This window comes from Rhineura floridana, chromosome 1, assembly GCF_030035675.1.
Source record: "Rhineura floridana isolate rRhiFlo1 chromosome 1, rRhiFlo1.hap2, whole genome shotgun sequence".
Classification (NCBI taxonomy): domain Eukaryota; kingdom Metazoa; phylum Chordata; class Lepidosauria; order Squamata; family Rhineuridae; genus Rhineura; species Rhineura floridana.
This window is the reverse complement of record NC_084480.1, coordinates 38,030,312-38,048,374: the sequence shown is the minus strand read 5'-3', so window position 1 is coordinate 38,048,374 and position 18,063 is coordinate 38,030,312. Positions and strand designations below refer to the sequence as shown.

The 18,063-nt window shown below is 42.2% G+C and overlaps 1 protein-coding gene across 16 annotated transcripts in view; it reads left to right on the top strand.

The window, feature by feature from the left end:
• PDE4D (phosphodiesterase 4D) overlaps window positions 1-18,063 on the top strand; it is a 1,048,840-nt gene that overhangs the window by 945,947 nt on the left and 84,830 nt on the right. For 15 of the 16 annotated variants that reach the window (XM_061618437.1, XM_061618426.1, XM_061618453.1 and 12 more), the window contains one exon: window positions 6,383-6,495. In XM_061618437.1, coding sequence (XP_061474421.1) covers window positions 6,383-6,495 — 113 coding nt within the window. Of the gene's footprint in view, window positions 1-6,382; window positions 6,496-18,063 lie in introns of those variants that run through there. The other variant, XR_009761525.1, reaches the window with a different exon arrangement.

Here is an 18,063-nt window from a genome sequence, read left to right as displayed (position 1 = left end):
TGTTGCTGGATCAGACAGCTTCTCTGTTGCAATAACTGATAAATATAGACAAATAATTACAATATCATTGGTAAAGAATTGATGCAGAGCCAACTTTATATTTGTAAATGCAGTCAATAAAGCACTTAGCCAGCTCTCAACACCTTAGTATTACCTATCATCATTTTTTAAGAAATAATAATGAGCATACACATAAGAGCCCTATTTGATCCGGCCAAGGCCCATCTAGTCCAACATCCTGTTCTCACAGTGGCCAACCAATTGCAATGGGAATCCCTCAAGCAGGCTTACTTTTGATCAGGGTTTTGTTTTGCTTTGTTTATTTCTTTGCATGCTGAAAAAGAAAATGTTTGTAGGCGGTGGGCATGCTGAGTTGTATCTTCCTCCCCTAGCGTGATATACATTTCTGAAATGAAAGTTGCCTGGGCACATAAAGCCTGCTTGGCTCCAATGGGAAATGATATAGGAGCCCTGCTCCTCACCCCACATGTCTGTGTTGGCTGATTGTGGTTACTCAGTGATCAAGGAAAACCACACATGCTCAGTGTTACCTTTTATTATACAGCCACAAGAGTGGCTGTATACTATAGCCAGCATGGATTTTTCTCATTCTGCAGTGTGAAATTGAAAATACCCCTATGCCATTCTGATGCTTCCCATAAGCTCATTTCAAAACAAAACCTTACAAAACTTACAGTCCTGAACTCAGAAATGCTTACTTAACCCTCTAAATTTTCATGGTGATACACAAAACAGTCAGAGAGAATTGAGAGTTCAGAGTGTAAAAAGAGAGAGAAAAAACCAAATCCCTTTTGGACTTTTTTCAGAGTTCTCATCATTTTGTTGAAATTCATTAAAAATCAGCCATGTTCACAGAGTACCTGTAAGCCTATTACTGACCTTGCCCCATACTTTGACCTTCATCTTTTGCAGTTTAAAAGCTAAAAAGCCTAGCTGATTTTTAATTAATTTAAGAAATTTACCATTGAAGTCAATCATAAGCCTGGGCATGCTAAGTAAAAACCAATTGTCAGTGTTCTAAAAGCCAGACTCGCAGCTGCTTGGCATGGCTAATCAGGCGGCCACATTCATGCCAGACCTTTAATTCACATGAGACAGTTATGGCTTCCCCCAAAGAATCCAGAAGTGTAGTTTGTGAAGAATCTTGAGAGTTGACTCCTATTCCCCTGACAGAGCTCCAGTGGCCAGAATGGTTTAACAGTCAGCCACTCAGAAGCTGTATGAGAACAGGGTGTCTCCTAGCAATTTTCACCACTCTTCACTAACTACAGTTCCCAGCAATCTTTAGGGGAAGTCATGACTGTCTAAAGTGGAATAAAGGTCTGGTGTGGGTGTGGCCAGGGATGGCTTTGCTTTAAATTTGGGTGGGAGACTACATGTGTCTGCTGTAGAATAAAAAAATGGGGGAAATGCTGAAAAAGAATGATACTGTTCATAATGTTTTCCTTTTGGAAAGTAACAGGGCTTCCCCTCTGCCCAATGCCCAACCACTCAATCTCCTTCCCTCCCCTTCCTGCCCCTCCTCCAGGTCAGTTTTACCTATCCTAAGCATGATTGCACAGGAGAAATCCCACTGAACTCAAAAAACATGCAAATTATCAAACCTCTCCTCCTCCACTGCCCCTCCTGCCTGCTCCCCTCCCCCTCTTCCCCCCTGCCCTTCCTCCTCCTCCTCTCCCCATCCCGTGGTCAGTTTCACCTATCCTAAGCATGATTGCAGGGGAGTAAATCCCACTAAACTCAATAAGCATGCAAATGATCAATCCATTCTCAGCAAACTTGCACAGGATCCCATTTCTTACCTCCCAGATTAAAAAGCAGAGAAATTCACTAATAGGCCATAAAACTTGCGGTTTAAGAACATACCTATTGCCAACAGATATTTCTATCAAACTTTAAAAAGCAGGGAAATTGGGCAGCTATGGTGAATGCACCAGGGGAGCAGGAGACCAGACCTCCTCTCTGAGATATTGCATTGCCCTACAAATTTATAAAAATGCGAACACAATTTGGGTTGGTCTTTCATAGTCTTTCACTGTGTAGCTTGGAAGAATTTGGTAACGTGCCTCTGAGCATATGGTGTGGTAACACCTGCAATCAGCCCAAATAACAGAAACAAGACATGTGCTGTGCTGATCTTGTTTGAGCAGGGAGGAAGCAACAATATTAAGACAGTTGATATAATTCAGATAGTCAGTTTAAATATGTTTGATTTACTTTGCAATTTTAGTGAAGTTTCCTACAGTAATTTTTTTTTTGTTTCTGTGAATATGTGAAGTACACAAACACTTTGCAAGACTAACAAAACTCCAAAAACAATTGTGGAATAATGGCACTGTCTATTCTGCAGAATAGTTTCCAGTGGACATGAGGAGTGTCTCGGTTTGCACAAGATAAAACAGTGGGAGGTGAAATATATTCTAGCAAAATTCTAGGTGTGTTCTATCTTTCTAATTGACCATGCCCACCTTTCCTTAAGTTTAAGCATAGCAGTCTGAAAACATGCATCTTGGGCAGGCCAAGTTTGTTGTTTCCAACAGCTAGAGCCATTGCTTAAGTAGCAACATATTGTAATCAGTCTGATTTTATATCAAACTGCAGTTTCAGATTCAACTGTTAATACACCCAAAATAGAAATAGAACATAACCTCCAGTTTGAAACACAAACGGCTGTCTTCACCATCATATGACATTGACCAATAAAAAGGCATTGAAATTAATAAAAATAATTTTAACACAGATTTCTGATGAATAACGAGAGAAATATAATTTGCTAGATTAGATTCACTGTAGAAACAGTAGTAACACAGGAAAGAAGCAAAGTAGGAAGAACACCAACAAACATACAAACATGTAATTCTCCATCTCCAAACATGTAATTCTCCAGAAAAAGAAGCAACAAAAAAAATGATTTCCTACAGGAAACTTCACTAAAATTACAAAGTAAATCAAACATATTTAAAGTGACTATCTGAACTATATCAACTGTCTTAATATTGTTGCTTCCTCCCTGCTTAAACAAGATCAGCACAGCACATGTCTTGTTTCTGTTATTTGGGGTGATTGCAGGTGCTGCCACCACGCACCATATGCTCAGAGGCACGTTACCAAATCCTTCCAAGCTACATAGGAAGTGAATTGGACTGTGAAAGACCAACCCAAATTGCGTTTGCATTTTGTCAAATTTGTAGGGCAGTACAATATCTCAGAGAGGAGGTTAGATCTCCTGCTCCTCTGGTGCATTCACTGTAGCTGCCCAATTTCCCTGCTTTTTAAAGTGTGATAGAAATATCTGTGGGCTACAGGTACATTCTTAAACTGCAAGGTTCTTTGCCTATTAGTGAATTATCACTGTATTTTTCAGGACTAGGTCCTGGCATTGAAAATAAGATCTGGGACTTGGTCCTTGGAAATGCTGGCTCAAATTCAGCCCTGTCTTCCTGTCTTCCTTTCTTCAGTTGCCAGGTGACATCCAGGGGTGGGGAAAAACAGAATCAAATAAAACTCAGTTGATATTGGGTCTCTGGGATAAACTTTTGGAAGTGATTCTTCACCCCCCTTCTCCCAAAGTAAACTGTGTGATGAACACGTCATTCACACACCTTCCATCAGGGATTTGGTTTAAAGTAAACATACTGCAATATTTGAATATGCCTTTCTTGCTGAATCTTTGGCTAGAGTGACTTATATACATTGCATTAAAATTGTGCAAATATTAACTGTAATTTTCAGGACATATGATGGTTACCTAAAGAAAATACAGAATATAAACTGTAAAGAGAGCTAGTGTGGTCTGGTAAGCAGAGTGAGAGAGATATGGAAGGCTTAGATCCACATCATACCACCGGGCTGCAGATTCATTTGGGTGATCTCAGTTCCCTGTATCAAATGTGAGCATGAGACAGTACTCCTTCCAAGGATTGTGCCGAGGCCAAAAAAAAGATTATAGGTATGATCCACGCAAGTGAGCCATATTGATTTCGGGAGGGGTGGGGATTTAATGACCTGCTTAGCCTTCTCCCCCATTGAAGCCAACAGGGATTTAATTACACTTATCTTTTGACTGGATTACATCCAAAGATGGTAAAACACTTTAACTATTAAGTGTGCTAAATACTTGATTAGTAATGATAATGGTATCAGATAAGAAGCTGGCAATGGAACACCAGTGTATGTAATCTGAATGAGTGGGGGTGGGGGAGCAATTGGAGGCAAGCAGTGGGGGGGGGGACAGTCAAAGCTTCTCCTAGGACCTAGTCTATTATAGGGCCACATACAACAGAAGTCACCTAGCACTTTATAGGCCAGAAATGCTATCTTTCAGTTCCTGGACTTTAAAAGCCACAGATAAAAGCCTTCTTAAGGCCTTGGGCATATGCTAGCCATATGTTTGAATAGGCAGAGCTCAGGGAGGGGATGAGTGCCTCCCCCAAAGAAGCAGATTATCCTCCACCTGCCCCTCCCATTGCTAGAACCATGTGGTTACTTAAAGAAAGGTGTTTTTAAAGACTCCCATGTCCCTTTTGTGCCCTCCCTTTTTTCTGGTGCCACCATGCTTGTCTAAGACTATATATTTGTTTTTAATGTTTTTAATTGTTGTAAACTGCCCAGAGAGCTTCAGCTATGGGGTGGTATACAAATGCAATAAATAAATAATTCAAATTGCTGGAAAAGTTTGCCCATATTTGGCGAACCAGTCTCATGCTTCTGCTACTGTATACAGGATCCAGTTTTTGGCACATCCCTAAAAACGCTGGACACAAGTCACTGGGAAGAGAAAGACGAAAGTGGTATCCTGTGCAAAGTGGCAAGTGGATGCACATGACTGCCTTTCGCTATGGGACAAGATGTGCCGTGCACAGGCTTTTTGTGTGGCTGCAAGGTGCCCAGAGGGTTGGGTGAACAGGTTTTCTTTTTAGGCTGATTTGTATGTCCATGAAGAAATTGTCATCTTGAGGCCTCCATCGAGACCACTTTGGCCTTGACCACTTTGCCAAGGCCACACAGGCTTGTGTAAGAGAACAAGAAGACGCTTCCCTCAAGGCATGTTGTATCACTGGGCCCAGGTTGCTTGAGTTTAGCCCTTTGCCTCTGCTTTTGAAGTTTCACACCAAGAAGTCCTAAGGCGCTCAAGGTTATGATGAGGCCGTAATCTTGTTTATGTCGTTCCTTCTCCAGGCCCTGGACAGCAGCAATCCTACTGGCCTGAGTGATCGCTTGTGGTTATATAATGAGCTCACTGTCTGAAGGCGGGGAGTGGGGGCGGGGGAGAAGGGGATTTCTTGGCCACGTCATGGCCCTCTCCCCCCTTCCACCGTCCCGCGCAGGTGGCCACAGGCTGTGCGAAGGCAGCCGCATGGGGCTCCGCTTGTGTATACTGGAGCACAGCCACAGGCGCCCTGCAAAAAAGGGGGGTCAGTGCAAGCCGTGGGCTCCGTGCCGAATTTTCTCTCTCTCCCCCCTCGCTCTTTCTACCATCCAGAACTGCAAACAGACAACACTTCCCGCTGTTTAAAAAAAAAAAAAGCCTGCGGTGGCTGTTCAAAGGCAGGCGCTCTCCTCACGCCCTTCCTAGTAGAAAACATAAGGCAATAAAAGGATAGGGTGGGGGAAAGAGGAGGTTTTCTAGGGCTTCAAAACTCTCTCTCCGTGGGAGGGCGGGCTTGAGAAACAGATTGGGCTTCCCTGAGAGTAAAAAGCCGCCCCGAAGCCTGGTTTTTCAGCGGCTGCTTGCGCTGAGCGAAGAGAAGTTGAGCAAACAGGAAACGTGGTGGCCACGCACCCGGCGGCGTCCGCCACCGCTCTGATTCATTGGGGCTTGAAGATTTCCCAAAGGGGGGAGAGGAGGAGGAGGAGGAGGAGGAGGGAGGAGGAGGTGTTGCCTGCCTCCAGCCTGAGGGAAGGAAACCGCTCGGCTGCGTGTCGCCCAAAGTCGCCCGCTCGCCAGAGAGAAACAGCCCCAGTCAGAGAGACGCGGCTCCGTGCGTCTTTCCGCCCGCCCGCCAGCTCCATGCGGTCTGAGAGCTGAGAGGCTTCGCCCGTCTAGAGGACCCCGTGGCGCGCCTCCTTTCCCGTTCGGCTCCCCTCCGGCCAGCGCCTCCTCTCCTCCCCAAAAGTGTCTTTGCCTGGACTGTTGAAGGGAAGGCTGGAGCGACTTTTGTTCTTTCGTGGTTCCCTCTGGAAACCAAAGCCCGTCTTTCTTCTCCCTTGCTTGGGCTTAACAATATGAAGGAGCAGCACTCATGTGTGGGCACCGGGCATCCCCCCATGGCTGGGTATGGCAGGATGGACCCGCTGGAGCTTGCTGTTAGCCCCGTGAAACGCTTGCGAACTGAGTACTCCTTTCCCTATCTCTTCGCAGAGGAGGCCTACCAGAAACTGGCCAGCGAGACCCTGGAGGAGCTGGACTGGTGCCTGGACCAGCTGGAAACCTTGCAGACCAGGCACTCCGTCAGTGAAATGGCATCGAACAAGGTAGGAACCCTCCCTCCCTAATACACATGCCCCTCATCCCCACTCCACTCGTTTGTTTGCCTTGTTGATGTTTTGCCTCTCTGCCAACATATTGGCTACTTCTCAGTCCATGCGCTCAAGTGCCTTAGGTTTGCTTCCAGTCCGGGGCTTAATACTGCACAGGGGTCGTTGTTCAGATATCACAAATGGGAGGTTGGCAACAGTGTTGTTTTTAATTTATCAGATTTTCCACTGAAAGGGCAAATCCTGATTAAATGGGGAGGGGAAAAATGGAGGCTGACATTTTGATGCCAGAGGCCATGTGGATGTTGCAAAAAACCTGCAGCACAGATCCTGCAGTAAACACCCATCTGGAAGCACCCTCAGTCTTGGGCTGTATTTGACCAGGTGACTCCTAAGGAAACTTGTGTCCTTGGCTGTCAGGGAAGCTAGTAGTTTGTTCACAGTCATGTTTGCAATCTTAAAATGTGCATGCACTACTCTCTCTCTGGACATGTTATCTAATTTAGGTGCATCAGATCTAAATGCAAGCCTCCTTCAGGCTGCCACCCTTGTTGATCTCCATGGAACTTACTTTCAGGAGATAGGACTAAAAGTTGAATTATTGCATTCTGCATCTATGAGTATCATCCTGATCCTATGCATGTTTGCTCTGGAACTTAAGTTCCATTGATTTCAATACTCCCAGGTGTGTGTGTGTGTGTGTATATATACATATATACTGCAAAACTTTGCAGGGATCTCTACGTTATATTTAAGATTCCTTTTATAAAACTGTATCAGTGGATGAATTGGATGGCAAAATTGAAAATAATTCAGACCTTTGAGGTAGACAGGTCTATCTTGCTCTTTGCAGCCACCATTATAAAGTTGGAAAGGGGAGTAAAACTTGCCTAATGGGGGGTTCAAAAGATGTGGTATGGTTTGAGTTTCAAAGCTTTTTATGTCATGTAAAGGTTGTATGTAATCCATTATCAGTATGCTGCCATTTTAAAACCGGATGGGAAAAGTTGGTGTACGTGCATATGCAACATTTATATGCAGCACTCTCAATGTCAACTACTAAAGGTAGTAGGAGATGTGGTTATGGCTTGTTGTAAATGCCCCGGAACAGAGGAAAAACAAGAAAGGGCATGTGCCTAGGGGAAACAGATTGTTTTACACCTTTGTGGTTAAGCAGTGCATGTTATTGACTTGAAAGTAAGTTCCATTGATTTCATTGGAGTATACTTCTGAAAAAGCATGATTAGACTGAGAATCAATCACTAAGAAAGGTGACTTGATGACCCAGAGACACTGCCTTCATACACAATCGTAACCATAGAAAAGATTCCCCACCCTCTTTTTAGGGTGTCAGTGAAGCCCTTTATTTAAATTTCAACACAGAAGTGGTGTCTTCTTACCTTTATGCTGCATTAGCCTTTTGTTCATCTTTAAGCTGTTTTCTGTTGTTCTCTGCTGATTACCAGTTGAGCCCCAGTGTGGTGAAGTAGATAGAGTGTTGGACTAGGAACTGGCAGACCAAATCCCTGTTCAGCAATGAAATTGGCTGACTGGGTGACCTTGGGCCAGTCACTGACTTTCAGCCAAACCCATCTCATAGAGTTGTTGTGAGTATGCTACCTTGAACTTCTTGGAAGGATGGTCGGATATGAACATAATGACAAATATAAAATCATCTCTGGTTGCACACTCACCTACAGAGGCAAGGGGACAAAGGAAAGAACAGTTTGGCTATTGCAAACCCCTTGAGCTTTTAACTGTGCAATGTCACACAAGTATCAAGATACAGGACCCTCAGTGATTTCTTCCCCATGCTCTCCTGTTCTTGAGAGATCATTTTTACTCCTTCTGTGATAAAATTATTATTACATATTGTTCATCCTATTGATAACATGTCTATGATCCCCTTGTCTTTATCTATATGTGGATTTTTTTCTTTAACTCTGGGCAGTCAACTGTTAGCGACAGTGAACCCAGCGTTCTTGCAAGCAAACTTCCACTAAGGATTTGATCCTGCACCTTTTTAGACATCTGCTAAGCACACACACAAGGCAGCTTCACACACTGCAATAGCAAACCCTAGTGTGCCACTAAGTGTATATTCAATACAGAGTTGCTTGCAACCAGTCACGGCTTCCTGGAGAATATCCTTATACAGCAGGCATGTTTGCAAGCAGATATTGGTTATGTTCACCACTTCACATGTTTAGGACAACATTTAAAACACAGATGTATGTCTAAAAAAAGTATGTGGATCTTTAATTATTAGTGAAAGCAAAAGGGCAATTGTTGCAAGTAAAAGTGCTCACTTAGCAGCCTCATTTGCGAGCAGTGCAACAAATATCCTATCAGTATGTGACCGTTTTTCATATTACGGTTAACTACCTATTAGGTGTAACTATCAGCAATAATAGTAAGTGTGTGATCTTTTTATGATCCTAGGAGACAGGCTTGTGGTTTCTAGTTAGATTTTTTTTAATTAAAGCCTTTTTAATATAAAAAGCATACTTTAAATATTAATTTAGCAGTTTATTTCCTTGAAAACATTCTTTAAGAATGGAGTATCCTGTCTTTCAGTTAATTTGTTGAGATTTTAAAAAATCTACATAGACATTTGCAAGGGGGTGTTAATGGGTTCAGTATTTGAATCTTCAAAGATACTAGGGAAAAGAAACATTTCATAAGAAATTGACTCTTCCCATTGCTTCAGAAAATGGATCATACAGCCAAGGTTTCTTGTATGAGATGTACAGTGAGCTGAGTTGCCATAGCCACTCAGAAGGTCATCCTGAATGATGCCATTCTTTACATCAGCAGTGAAAATTTATACTGCAGGCACACCATTATTGGTTTTATTTTGGCTATAAAATGGGAATATGGGTGTTTTAGGCTGCAGTTGTACGTAGGAGCAAGTCCCACTGAATTCTGTGAGACTTACATCTGAGTAAATAAGTACAGGATTGCTCTGATCATTACTTTGATCATAAGAAATAGCATGGGTCAGTATCCCAAGCCATACTAGCAGTGGAATTATATGCATATTTACTCAGAAATAAGTCCCACAGTGTAGGTGTTTTTGATATTGCAGCCCGAGAACCAGTGTTTTCTCAAGAAGCCCCTGTTCTCAGGACCGCTTCCTTATACTTTATACTTGCAGGTCACAAATGGAAATTCCTGGCCACCAGTGCCAGTTTTTTAGAAGTTAGCCCTGTACGATGACTAGAGGTCCTGGATTTTTCTAGGTCTGTGTAGGAAAAACTGACTCTAAAAGGGGGGGGGTCCTCTTGCACAGTTCTTTTCCCTTCATTGGGAAAGCAGTGTTGGCACAGAGTCTCTTTGCATTGTGTCTTTGGTGAAGGTGCCCGTTGTTCAAAATAATCCTAAGTACGCTTTATGTGTTGATAGGAGATAATGCTGTTCATGGCTTATTCGCACTGTGTCCTTTAGTTCATGGACAGATGTACGTGTGTGGGTGCATGTGTGTGCATGCATAAATCAAATAGATACCTTATATAAAAATACATGAGTGCCTTTGACTTGTAAAACAAAACCACATAAATAAATAGAGTTCACATCTGGGTAGCCAGGGATGTTTTTATGAGAAATACTGCCCTTCTAAGCAACTTGTTCTCAGGACATAAATACACTGCTGGTGAGCAGTGCACAGTGGGGGTAGGGTGAGTACTTAACTGGGGCTTAACTGGCCCACCAAGATAAGCAAGAGGAGCTTGTCCAATGTGGAGGCTGGCAGTGATTTACTGCAGCCCATTATATAAAATGTATTTCTGCTTCACACCTAACTTTTCAAGCTACTTGCAAATAACAAGTGTGTGGAGGATACATCAATCACAGTGCTTGCTTCTCCTTAAACTTTGCCCCAGCCAGCTCTGCTTAGTTATTCCATTGGGTTAGAATAAGCATTTATTAGGGGAGAGACCATAAGTATTTAATAGATCATATATGTGATGCTAATAGATGTTTTCCAGAAGATGCACTGGTAAAGCAGTAATGTTTATGTAGTGCATTTATATGTACAAGCATTACACACACAAAATACCCGTACAGCTAAGCCTGAAGGGCTGCACTGTGCTTGTAAAGAAGACATTGCATGTTTTGCTGGGAAGAGTAAACATTGTAGAAAGAAGGTTGTTGTCCCGCAGCACAGTATTCCTTTAGATTTTTCAGCTTTGTGAATTATTACTTTGCATATTCCTGACATACATGAGCAATAGCAAGATGTAACAAGAATGTATTATTTTTGGCTACATTCATCCTGTATGTATGACACAAGTAAGCAATACCTTAGCAATCTTTAAATAAATAAAGCAGAAGTGAAAAACCATATCTTGCAAATTAATCTTTTATAGGCATACTTCCAAATTTGTTGTTTTCTTTCCACAAAAGCGTACAGTCCCGCAGAGCATGCTTGTTAGACTATAGCTGTTTTCGTCAAGATCACCTTTTCAGGTTTATGTTACTATCTATATGTAGTAATACAAACACAGCCTTTCCAGACCACCAGGGGGTTGAAGCATTAGGGCTATAGCAGGGTTGTAACCATAACAGAGTAACAAGACTGACCCCAGGCAGCAGTACTGTGCATGTCTAGGAGAGATGTGGATAAGAGCAGGAGAAGATGTTGAGTACATGTGTCTAGCATTGCACTCTTAATCTCCTTTTGGGGGGGGGATTTCGGGTCAGATCAGAAAGGAGCAGGAGTTGGATCAGAAAGGACTAGCAGTTGCTCACTCTGCACACTACTAGGCACACACAACCTGAAAAGCTAGGGTTGCCTCATTGCTGTGTCACACCCATAGTGCAAATTGAGATGCTAGACTGAAACTGCAAATATTAATGTGAAATAAGGACTAGCAACCAACCTCCCCATGCCAGGTAAAATTTACAGTCCTGAGTCAGTGGGTCTGCGTTTAATGGTGGTGTTAGGAAGGGGATTCCTTCTTTCCAGTGCTTGCTTGTGCCACAACTTTAGAAAGGGAGGCATGACAGCCCCGCTGCTTTCTTGCACGAGATGACTGTGTAGATTGCTCCCATCACAAGGAGAGTTTTTTACCATCATCACCGGCCGCTGCCAGGAGAGTCTGATGGTGGGGATTCTCCATACAATGGATCCTGTTCATGGGACCCATCATTGCACACTGTGTAGCAGCATGCAGAAGTGGTTTCAAACAGCACCCGTCTGTCAGTTGTAATATGTATACCAGCCCTTTGTATAAGCTTTAGTGTAGTGATACATTTCTACTAGTGTTATGAACTTCCACCACAATGTTAGATTAAAGCAACCTGTTTCCATTTAGAGAGGAAGGATAATGCTGTCACATCTAATTTAAAGGATTTACTTACGGCCAGTTTCTTGCATTTCAACCGATGCATATCATAAAACAGTGAAAAAGAAATTTACTGACCTAGCAAATGTCAATTCAGCTCAAAGCAGACAGGTGAGCTGTTGACAATTTTAAGGTCAAAAAGCTTGATAATGAGGTCCCAAAACATCTGTAGCTCATTATGTGACTGCGTTCTTATATAATGTTGGCAACGTGATCACTCTTGGCTAACTGACTTCATAGTTCAGTTGGATTTTGGTGTTTCCTTGCCTTCCTAGGGGAGAAAAACCAACCAAAAACATCTCATGATCACTTGCTCTGGGATATATTTTCCACTTAAACGTAACTTTTCTGATTAGCATTGTTGTGCCATTGGTCTATCCAGCCCAGTATTGCCTACTCTGGTTCGTGGGGGCTGTCCAGGAACTTGAGCAAGGGTCTTTGCCATTACCTCCGGCCTGATCCTTTTGGCTACATATGCTAGAGGTTGAACCTGGGACCTCCTTCATTCATAGCTTGTAGTTTACCCTGAGCTGTGGTCACTCCCCAGTGAAAAAGCATTGTCAAGCATATACTTTTTGATATATGCCAGCTAATTCTGCATTGTAGATTACATTTTTGCAAGTGCCCATGTCTCTAAGCCCAGCATTGCTTTCAGAGAGTCTTGGTATATGGCTTTTGCTTAATCATCTAACTCTAACTTGACTGGAACAGAAAAGTAACTTCTTCCGGATGAGATTGGATTGTGACCCTGGAGCAGTCTCTGCCTCCCTTCTTTTGCATGTGACTTCGCTCATTCACTCAAGCAACTTGGACAGTTTTTCTAGACTGGTTTCTTGAATTGTTCAGGCTTCTCTGGTGCAAACTGCATCTTACTGGCTCCCTGCTTTTGATATGGTCTGTAAAGCTGGATGGCATTGGTTAATTGAAAGTGGATGTGGGGTGATGCATGGATGATTAGAGCAAAATATGTTCAGGTCTCAGACAGCTTTAGGACTGCATGTGAATGACCCTGCATGATGATGCCTTTAAGGCTATGACATTTCTATGGCTTGCACACATAGGCTTTATAACTGGCTTTTTATCAAAATTTGTTTAGTTTTGTGGATGTTTGAATTTTAATTATACCCTATTGTTTTAATGCTGTGTATTTATATGCTGGTCTTTGACCGTAATAAATTTACTACTACTACTGCTAAGGCTATGAAATTCCCATGGCTTGCAGGAAGGAAGGAAAGATATTTCTTCATGTGTGTGCAAAGGATTATATTTAACATATTAATTAAGTAGTACCTTTCCCTGCGTAAACACCACCTTCTCTTTATGCTGCTGGCATGAGATACAAGAGTCTTGAGTCTTTGTTCTACATTGGAGGAGGAGTGCCTTGTGCTTTAACTGTACTTGCTCTAGGTAGTGCTGGAGCATACAACAGACTTCCACTCAGGTAACCATGGAGATGAGCGTGGGTGGGATGGGCAGACATCATTCTCCCTTGTAGAAAAGACTTGCAGAAGCAAGGAGAGGGTGCAAAAAGCAACTTGCTAGACTAGAGAGTTTTCCTGCATAGAAACCTTGTTTGCTTTTCTGGCCTTTCCATTCATCTTCAACAGAACTTTATAACGGAGAAGGGATTCTTGTACACTTTCTTGAGAAAGGCTTGCTGACAAGGAGGCTGGCAAACCAATGGCAAAACTTGCCATTTCTGATAAACCATTGCCAAGGAAGCAGGTCACAGAGTAGACTCATAAATATAAATAAATCTGCTGGTGGTAGTTCAGATGGGGGGGGGCTCCCTGTACATCTGAGCCCGGCAGGTCCTGATGGCTTTTGGAGTGTGACTGCAAGTTAGTGGAAGTTTTTGTCTCGCCAGAAGATAAAACATTAACAGCTGTCACTTGCAAGGGTATTCCAGTCACTCTTGTGATGTAGGAAGGAAATGTTACATATGTCTATGAAGCAGTCACATATATGCTAGGCGATACAGGCTTTTCAAGCACTCCCATGTATTTCTTGCTCACAAATTATGCAACAGAAAGGATATAAGTCTTATTTTACACATGGGAATAACTTGTAGTCATGTTGCCATGTGAGGACTTTAGGAGTACATGGACATTAGGGCATTTATCTTCTAATAAATTGTGCACAACAGTTGGCTGCTGTCTTCTCCTGGTCCTAAGACTTGAAATTCTACAAGTAGAAGGACACTGCCCCAGAAGCTGTCTTGTACCTGCTTCATTTTTCCTGCACTCTCATGAGCTAGAGCATGGTGGCCAGATTTCAGATTTGTGGGACCAAGTATGGTTTTTGTCTTGTTTGTTTCTCCCTAGAACCAAGAGATTCACCAACCAGAGCCTAGTGCAAAACTTAGAATTAAATAATTATGTGCCCAGGAGTTTGTTTTGAGTATGATAACTGAACTGAGTTCATTCCTTCCACACACAAATCCAATCCTGATTACATCCCACACACACATACACTTCCTTGATTTCAGCTGTATAATGAGGGGGGGTTGTTTTGTTGTTGCAGTCAGTAAACAATTGGGGGCCAGAAATCCTTGCCAATCTATTTCAAATCACCCAGATATCTACCAGTAAGTCCAGTTCTACCTCCTGCCCACCCGTGAGCTAGAAGGTTCGTGCTTCCTTTTAATCTTCTCAAATAGCCGGGAATTATTCCTCTCAGTTGCCTGAAAGAGTTTTTGGGTTTTTTTTAACGTTAAAGACCTTCCTCTTCCCACTTGCCTGGTCATAGCAGCAAAATACACTTTGTCCTTACTTTTCTTCCTGTTGCAGTTGCTTTGATGAGTTCATGATGTCCCTCATCCCATCCCTGTCCCTACTCTATGTCCCAAACCGTTAAGTCCCTTTTTGAGTCATAACAGCTGACACAGTGGCAAGTACCCATTTGCATCTGCATAATTTCATTCTGTGAAATAACATCACTGTTGAATAACATTTAAATTGCTGCCTGAACTCCTAAATTGGAAGGATACACACACACACATGCTTGGTTGGCAATCTGATGAACCAGGTTACAGTCAGTGAGAGTTTGTGACACAGTAAGGCTGCAGTCGTCTGCACACTTTCTAGGGAGTAAGCCCCACAGAACACAGAATGGCTTACTTCTGAGTAAACATGTATAGGATTCTGCATAAACATATATGTGTTTAATGCAACTAATTAGAATGGGCTTGTTGTTGTTGTTATGTGCCTTCAAGTCGACTATGACTTATGGCGACCCTATGAATCAGTGACCTCCTAGAGCATCTGTCATGAACCACCCTGTTCAGATCTTGTAAGTTCAGGTCTGTGGCTTCCTTTGTGGAATCAATCCATCTCTTGTTTGGCCTTCCTCTTTTTCTGCTCCCTTCTGTTTTTCCCAGCATTACTGTCTTTTCTAATGAATCATGTATTCGCATTATGTGTCCAAAGTATGATAACTTTAGTTTCATCATTTTAGTTTCTAGTAATAGTTCTGGTTTAATTTGTTCTGACACCCAATTATTTGTCTTTTTTTCAGTCCATGGTATCCGCAAAGCTCTCCTCCAACACCACATTTCAAATGAGTTGATTTTTTTCTTACCCGCTTTTTTCACTGTCCAACTTTCACATCCATACATAGAGATCGGAAATACCATGGTCTGAATGATCCTGACTTTAGTGGTCAGTGATACATCTTTGCATTTGAGGACCTTTTCTAGTTCTCTCACAGCTGCCTTCCCCAGTCCTAGCCTTCTTCTAATTTCTTGACTGTTGTATCCATTTTGGTTAATGACTTTGCCAAGGTATTGATAATCCTTGACAAGTTCAATTACCTCATTGTTAACTGTAAAGTTACATAAATCTTCTGTTGTCATCACTTTAGTCTTTTTGACGTTCAGCTGTAGTCCTGCTTTTGTGCTTTCCTCTTTCGTTTCAAATCATTACTGGTTTCTGCTAGTAGTGTGGTATTGTCTGCATGTCTTAAATTATTAATATTTCTCCCTCCAATTTTCACACCTCCATCTTGGTCCAATCCTGCTTTCCGTATGATATGTTCTGCGTATAGATTAAACAAATAGGGGGATAAAATACACCTGTCTCACACCCTTTCTGATGGGGAACCAATCGGCTTCTCCATATTCTGTCCTTACAGTAGCCTCTTGTCCAGAGTATAGGTTGCGCATCAGGACAATCAGATGCTGTGGCACCCCCATTTCTTTTAAAGCATTCCATAGTTTTTCATGATCTACACAGTCGAAGGCTTTGCTGTAATCTATAAGCACAGGGTGATTTTCTTCTGAAATTCCTTGCTCCGTTCCTTTCTCCAACGTATGTTTGCGATATGATCTACCCCTCTGGAATTAACAGTGTTGGCAGTTAAGTTATCATAATGACATTTTCCTGTCTCAACTGTCCTCCTGAGGTGAATGAAATAAGTTCAGAGCATTCCATAATTTCTTTCTTAGGAAGAAAAGCCTCTTAATCTCCTCACCCCAAACCTCCCAACTCTTCCATTTCTCTGTCACAGTGTAGATACTCTAACAAGCTCCCCTGTTTCGGGCCCTGTTATGTTTTTAGCATGTGCCTATAAGCGAACATAGCAAAACATACTTCTGAGTAATGCTTGGGACAAGTCAGTGGGACAACTTAGTGAGAACTAACTATGGATTTTACTAGGACTAAAGCACATGACTAATTTAGTCTTAATCCAACCGTAAAGTTTGGTGACCCAAAACACTAAAGCACATGTACAATAAATGTACAGTAGAAGCTCAGTATAACATGGTTCACTGTCCTGCTCATTTAGCTATACCATGAGGATGATGATGTCCCCCCCGAATAAAATACTGCTCACAGAACACAGCTTTTGTTATAATACAGATGCCCTATAATGTGGGTACATCCTATGTCTCCCCGACCCTCCCCCCCAGTTATAACAAGCTTCTACTGTACATGCTATAGAGAACTATATGCATGTCTTATCGTGTGAACCAGTGTGGTAAAGGGTATTTTCCTGTTGTAAAATGTGAGGTAGGTCCAAGGCAAGAAATCTCAAAATTATCTTCAACATACCTTTTTGCAGTCAAGAAGTTATCAAATTTTGCCAGTTTCTTCATTCTTGGAATCTCTGGATCCACTATTTTAATATTTCCGCTTCTAAAATATTTGCATGGTCTAGTAATCTCTCTCTCATTTAGACTACAATAACCTTCCATTCCTGTCATGTTGCTTTTTTGCAGCTGGTTCAAAATGCCTCTAGTCAGGCCATCTTTTCCCTTCATAATCCATATTCACTTAGTTTCTAACGTGTCCAGGCTCAATTCCACCAGAAAGTCTCCTTCTGCCTCCACATTTCTTGGTGGGTGGAGGACTGGTTTATGAGTGCTGAAGGCCAGGCATTCTCTACATGCTCTGAGGTATTTTAAAAATATAATTCTGGAACAAATACTAGGTCAAGATGAGACACTGAAAACAGTTTTTGGCTCTGGTTTAGTTACAGGACTGCTTCCTGCTTCATTCAGTCCACAAGTTCTACAGTGTTCTGTGGGCAATTGCCATGATAGCTATGATGAAAGTATGTGGGAGAGAAATAAAGAAAAATGCCTATCCTATTCCTCTGTTGTCAGTCATTAATTCCACGCTGACTCTTCCATTAGTCTCTGCTTTACTCTTTCCCTGCATCAACATCCAGGTTTTGCCTTTCCCACATATCCTGCTGGTTCTTTCTGTACCTAATAGGCTGCTGATGCTGATTAAATATGGAGTAGCAGTAGTTAGTGGCCATGGGTGTGTCCCATATTTTTGATGATTGTTCGAATACAAGCCAGGAATTTTGCTACAGCAGTGTGCTAGAAAATTTTGAGCCCTGTCTCATCCCTCCTAAGGATCATTGGTACAATTTGTTTGTACCTTCCTCATTATGTTGCACTAGCTCTATTCTAGGTTTGGAAGACCAGTATAAAATAATACTGGGAAAAGCAGAAGGGAGTAGAAAAAGAGGAAGGCTAAACTAGAGATGGATTGATTCCATAAAGGAAGCCACAGACCTGAACTTACAAGATCTGAACAGGGTGGTTCATGACAGATGCCCTTGGAAGTCACTGATTCATAGGGTCGCCATTAGTCGTAATTGACTTGAAGGCACATAACAACTACAACAACATATGCCAGTTGCTGCTGGACTACGTCCCATCATCTCTGACCATTGAACCATGCTGTCTAAATTTGATGGGAGTCCAGCA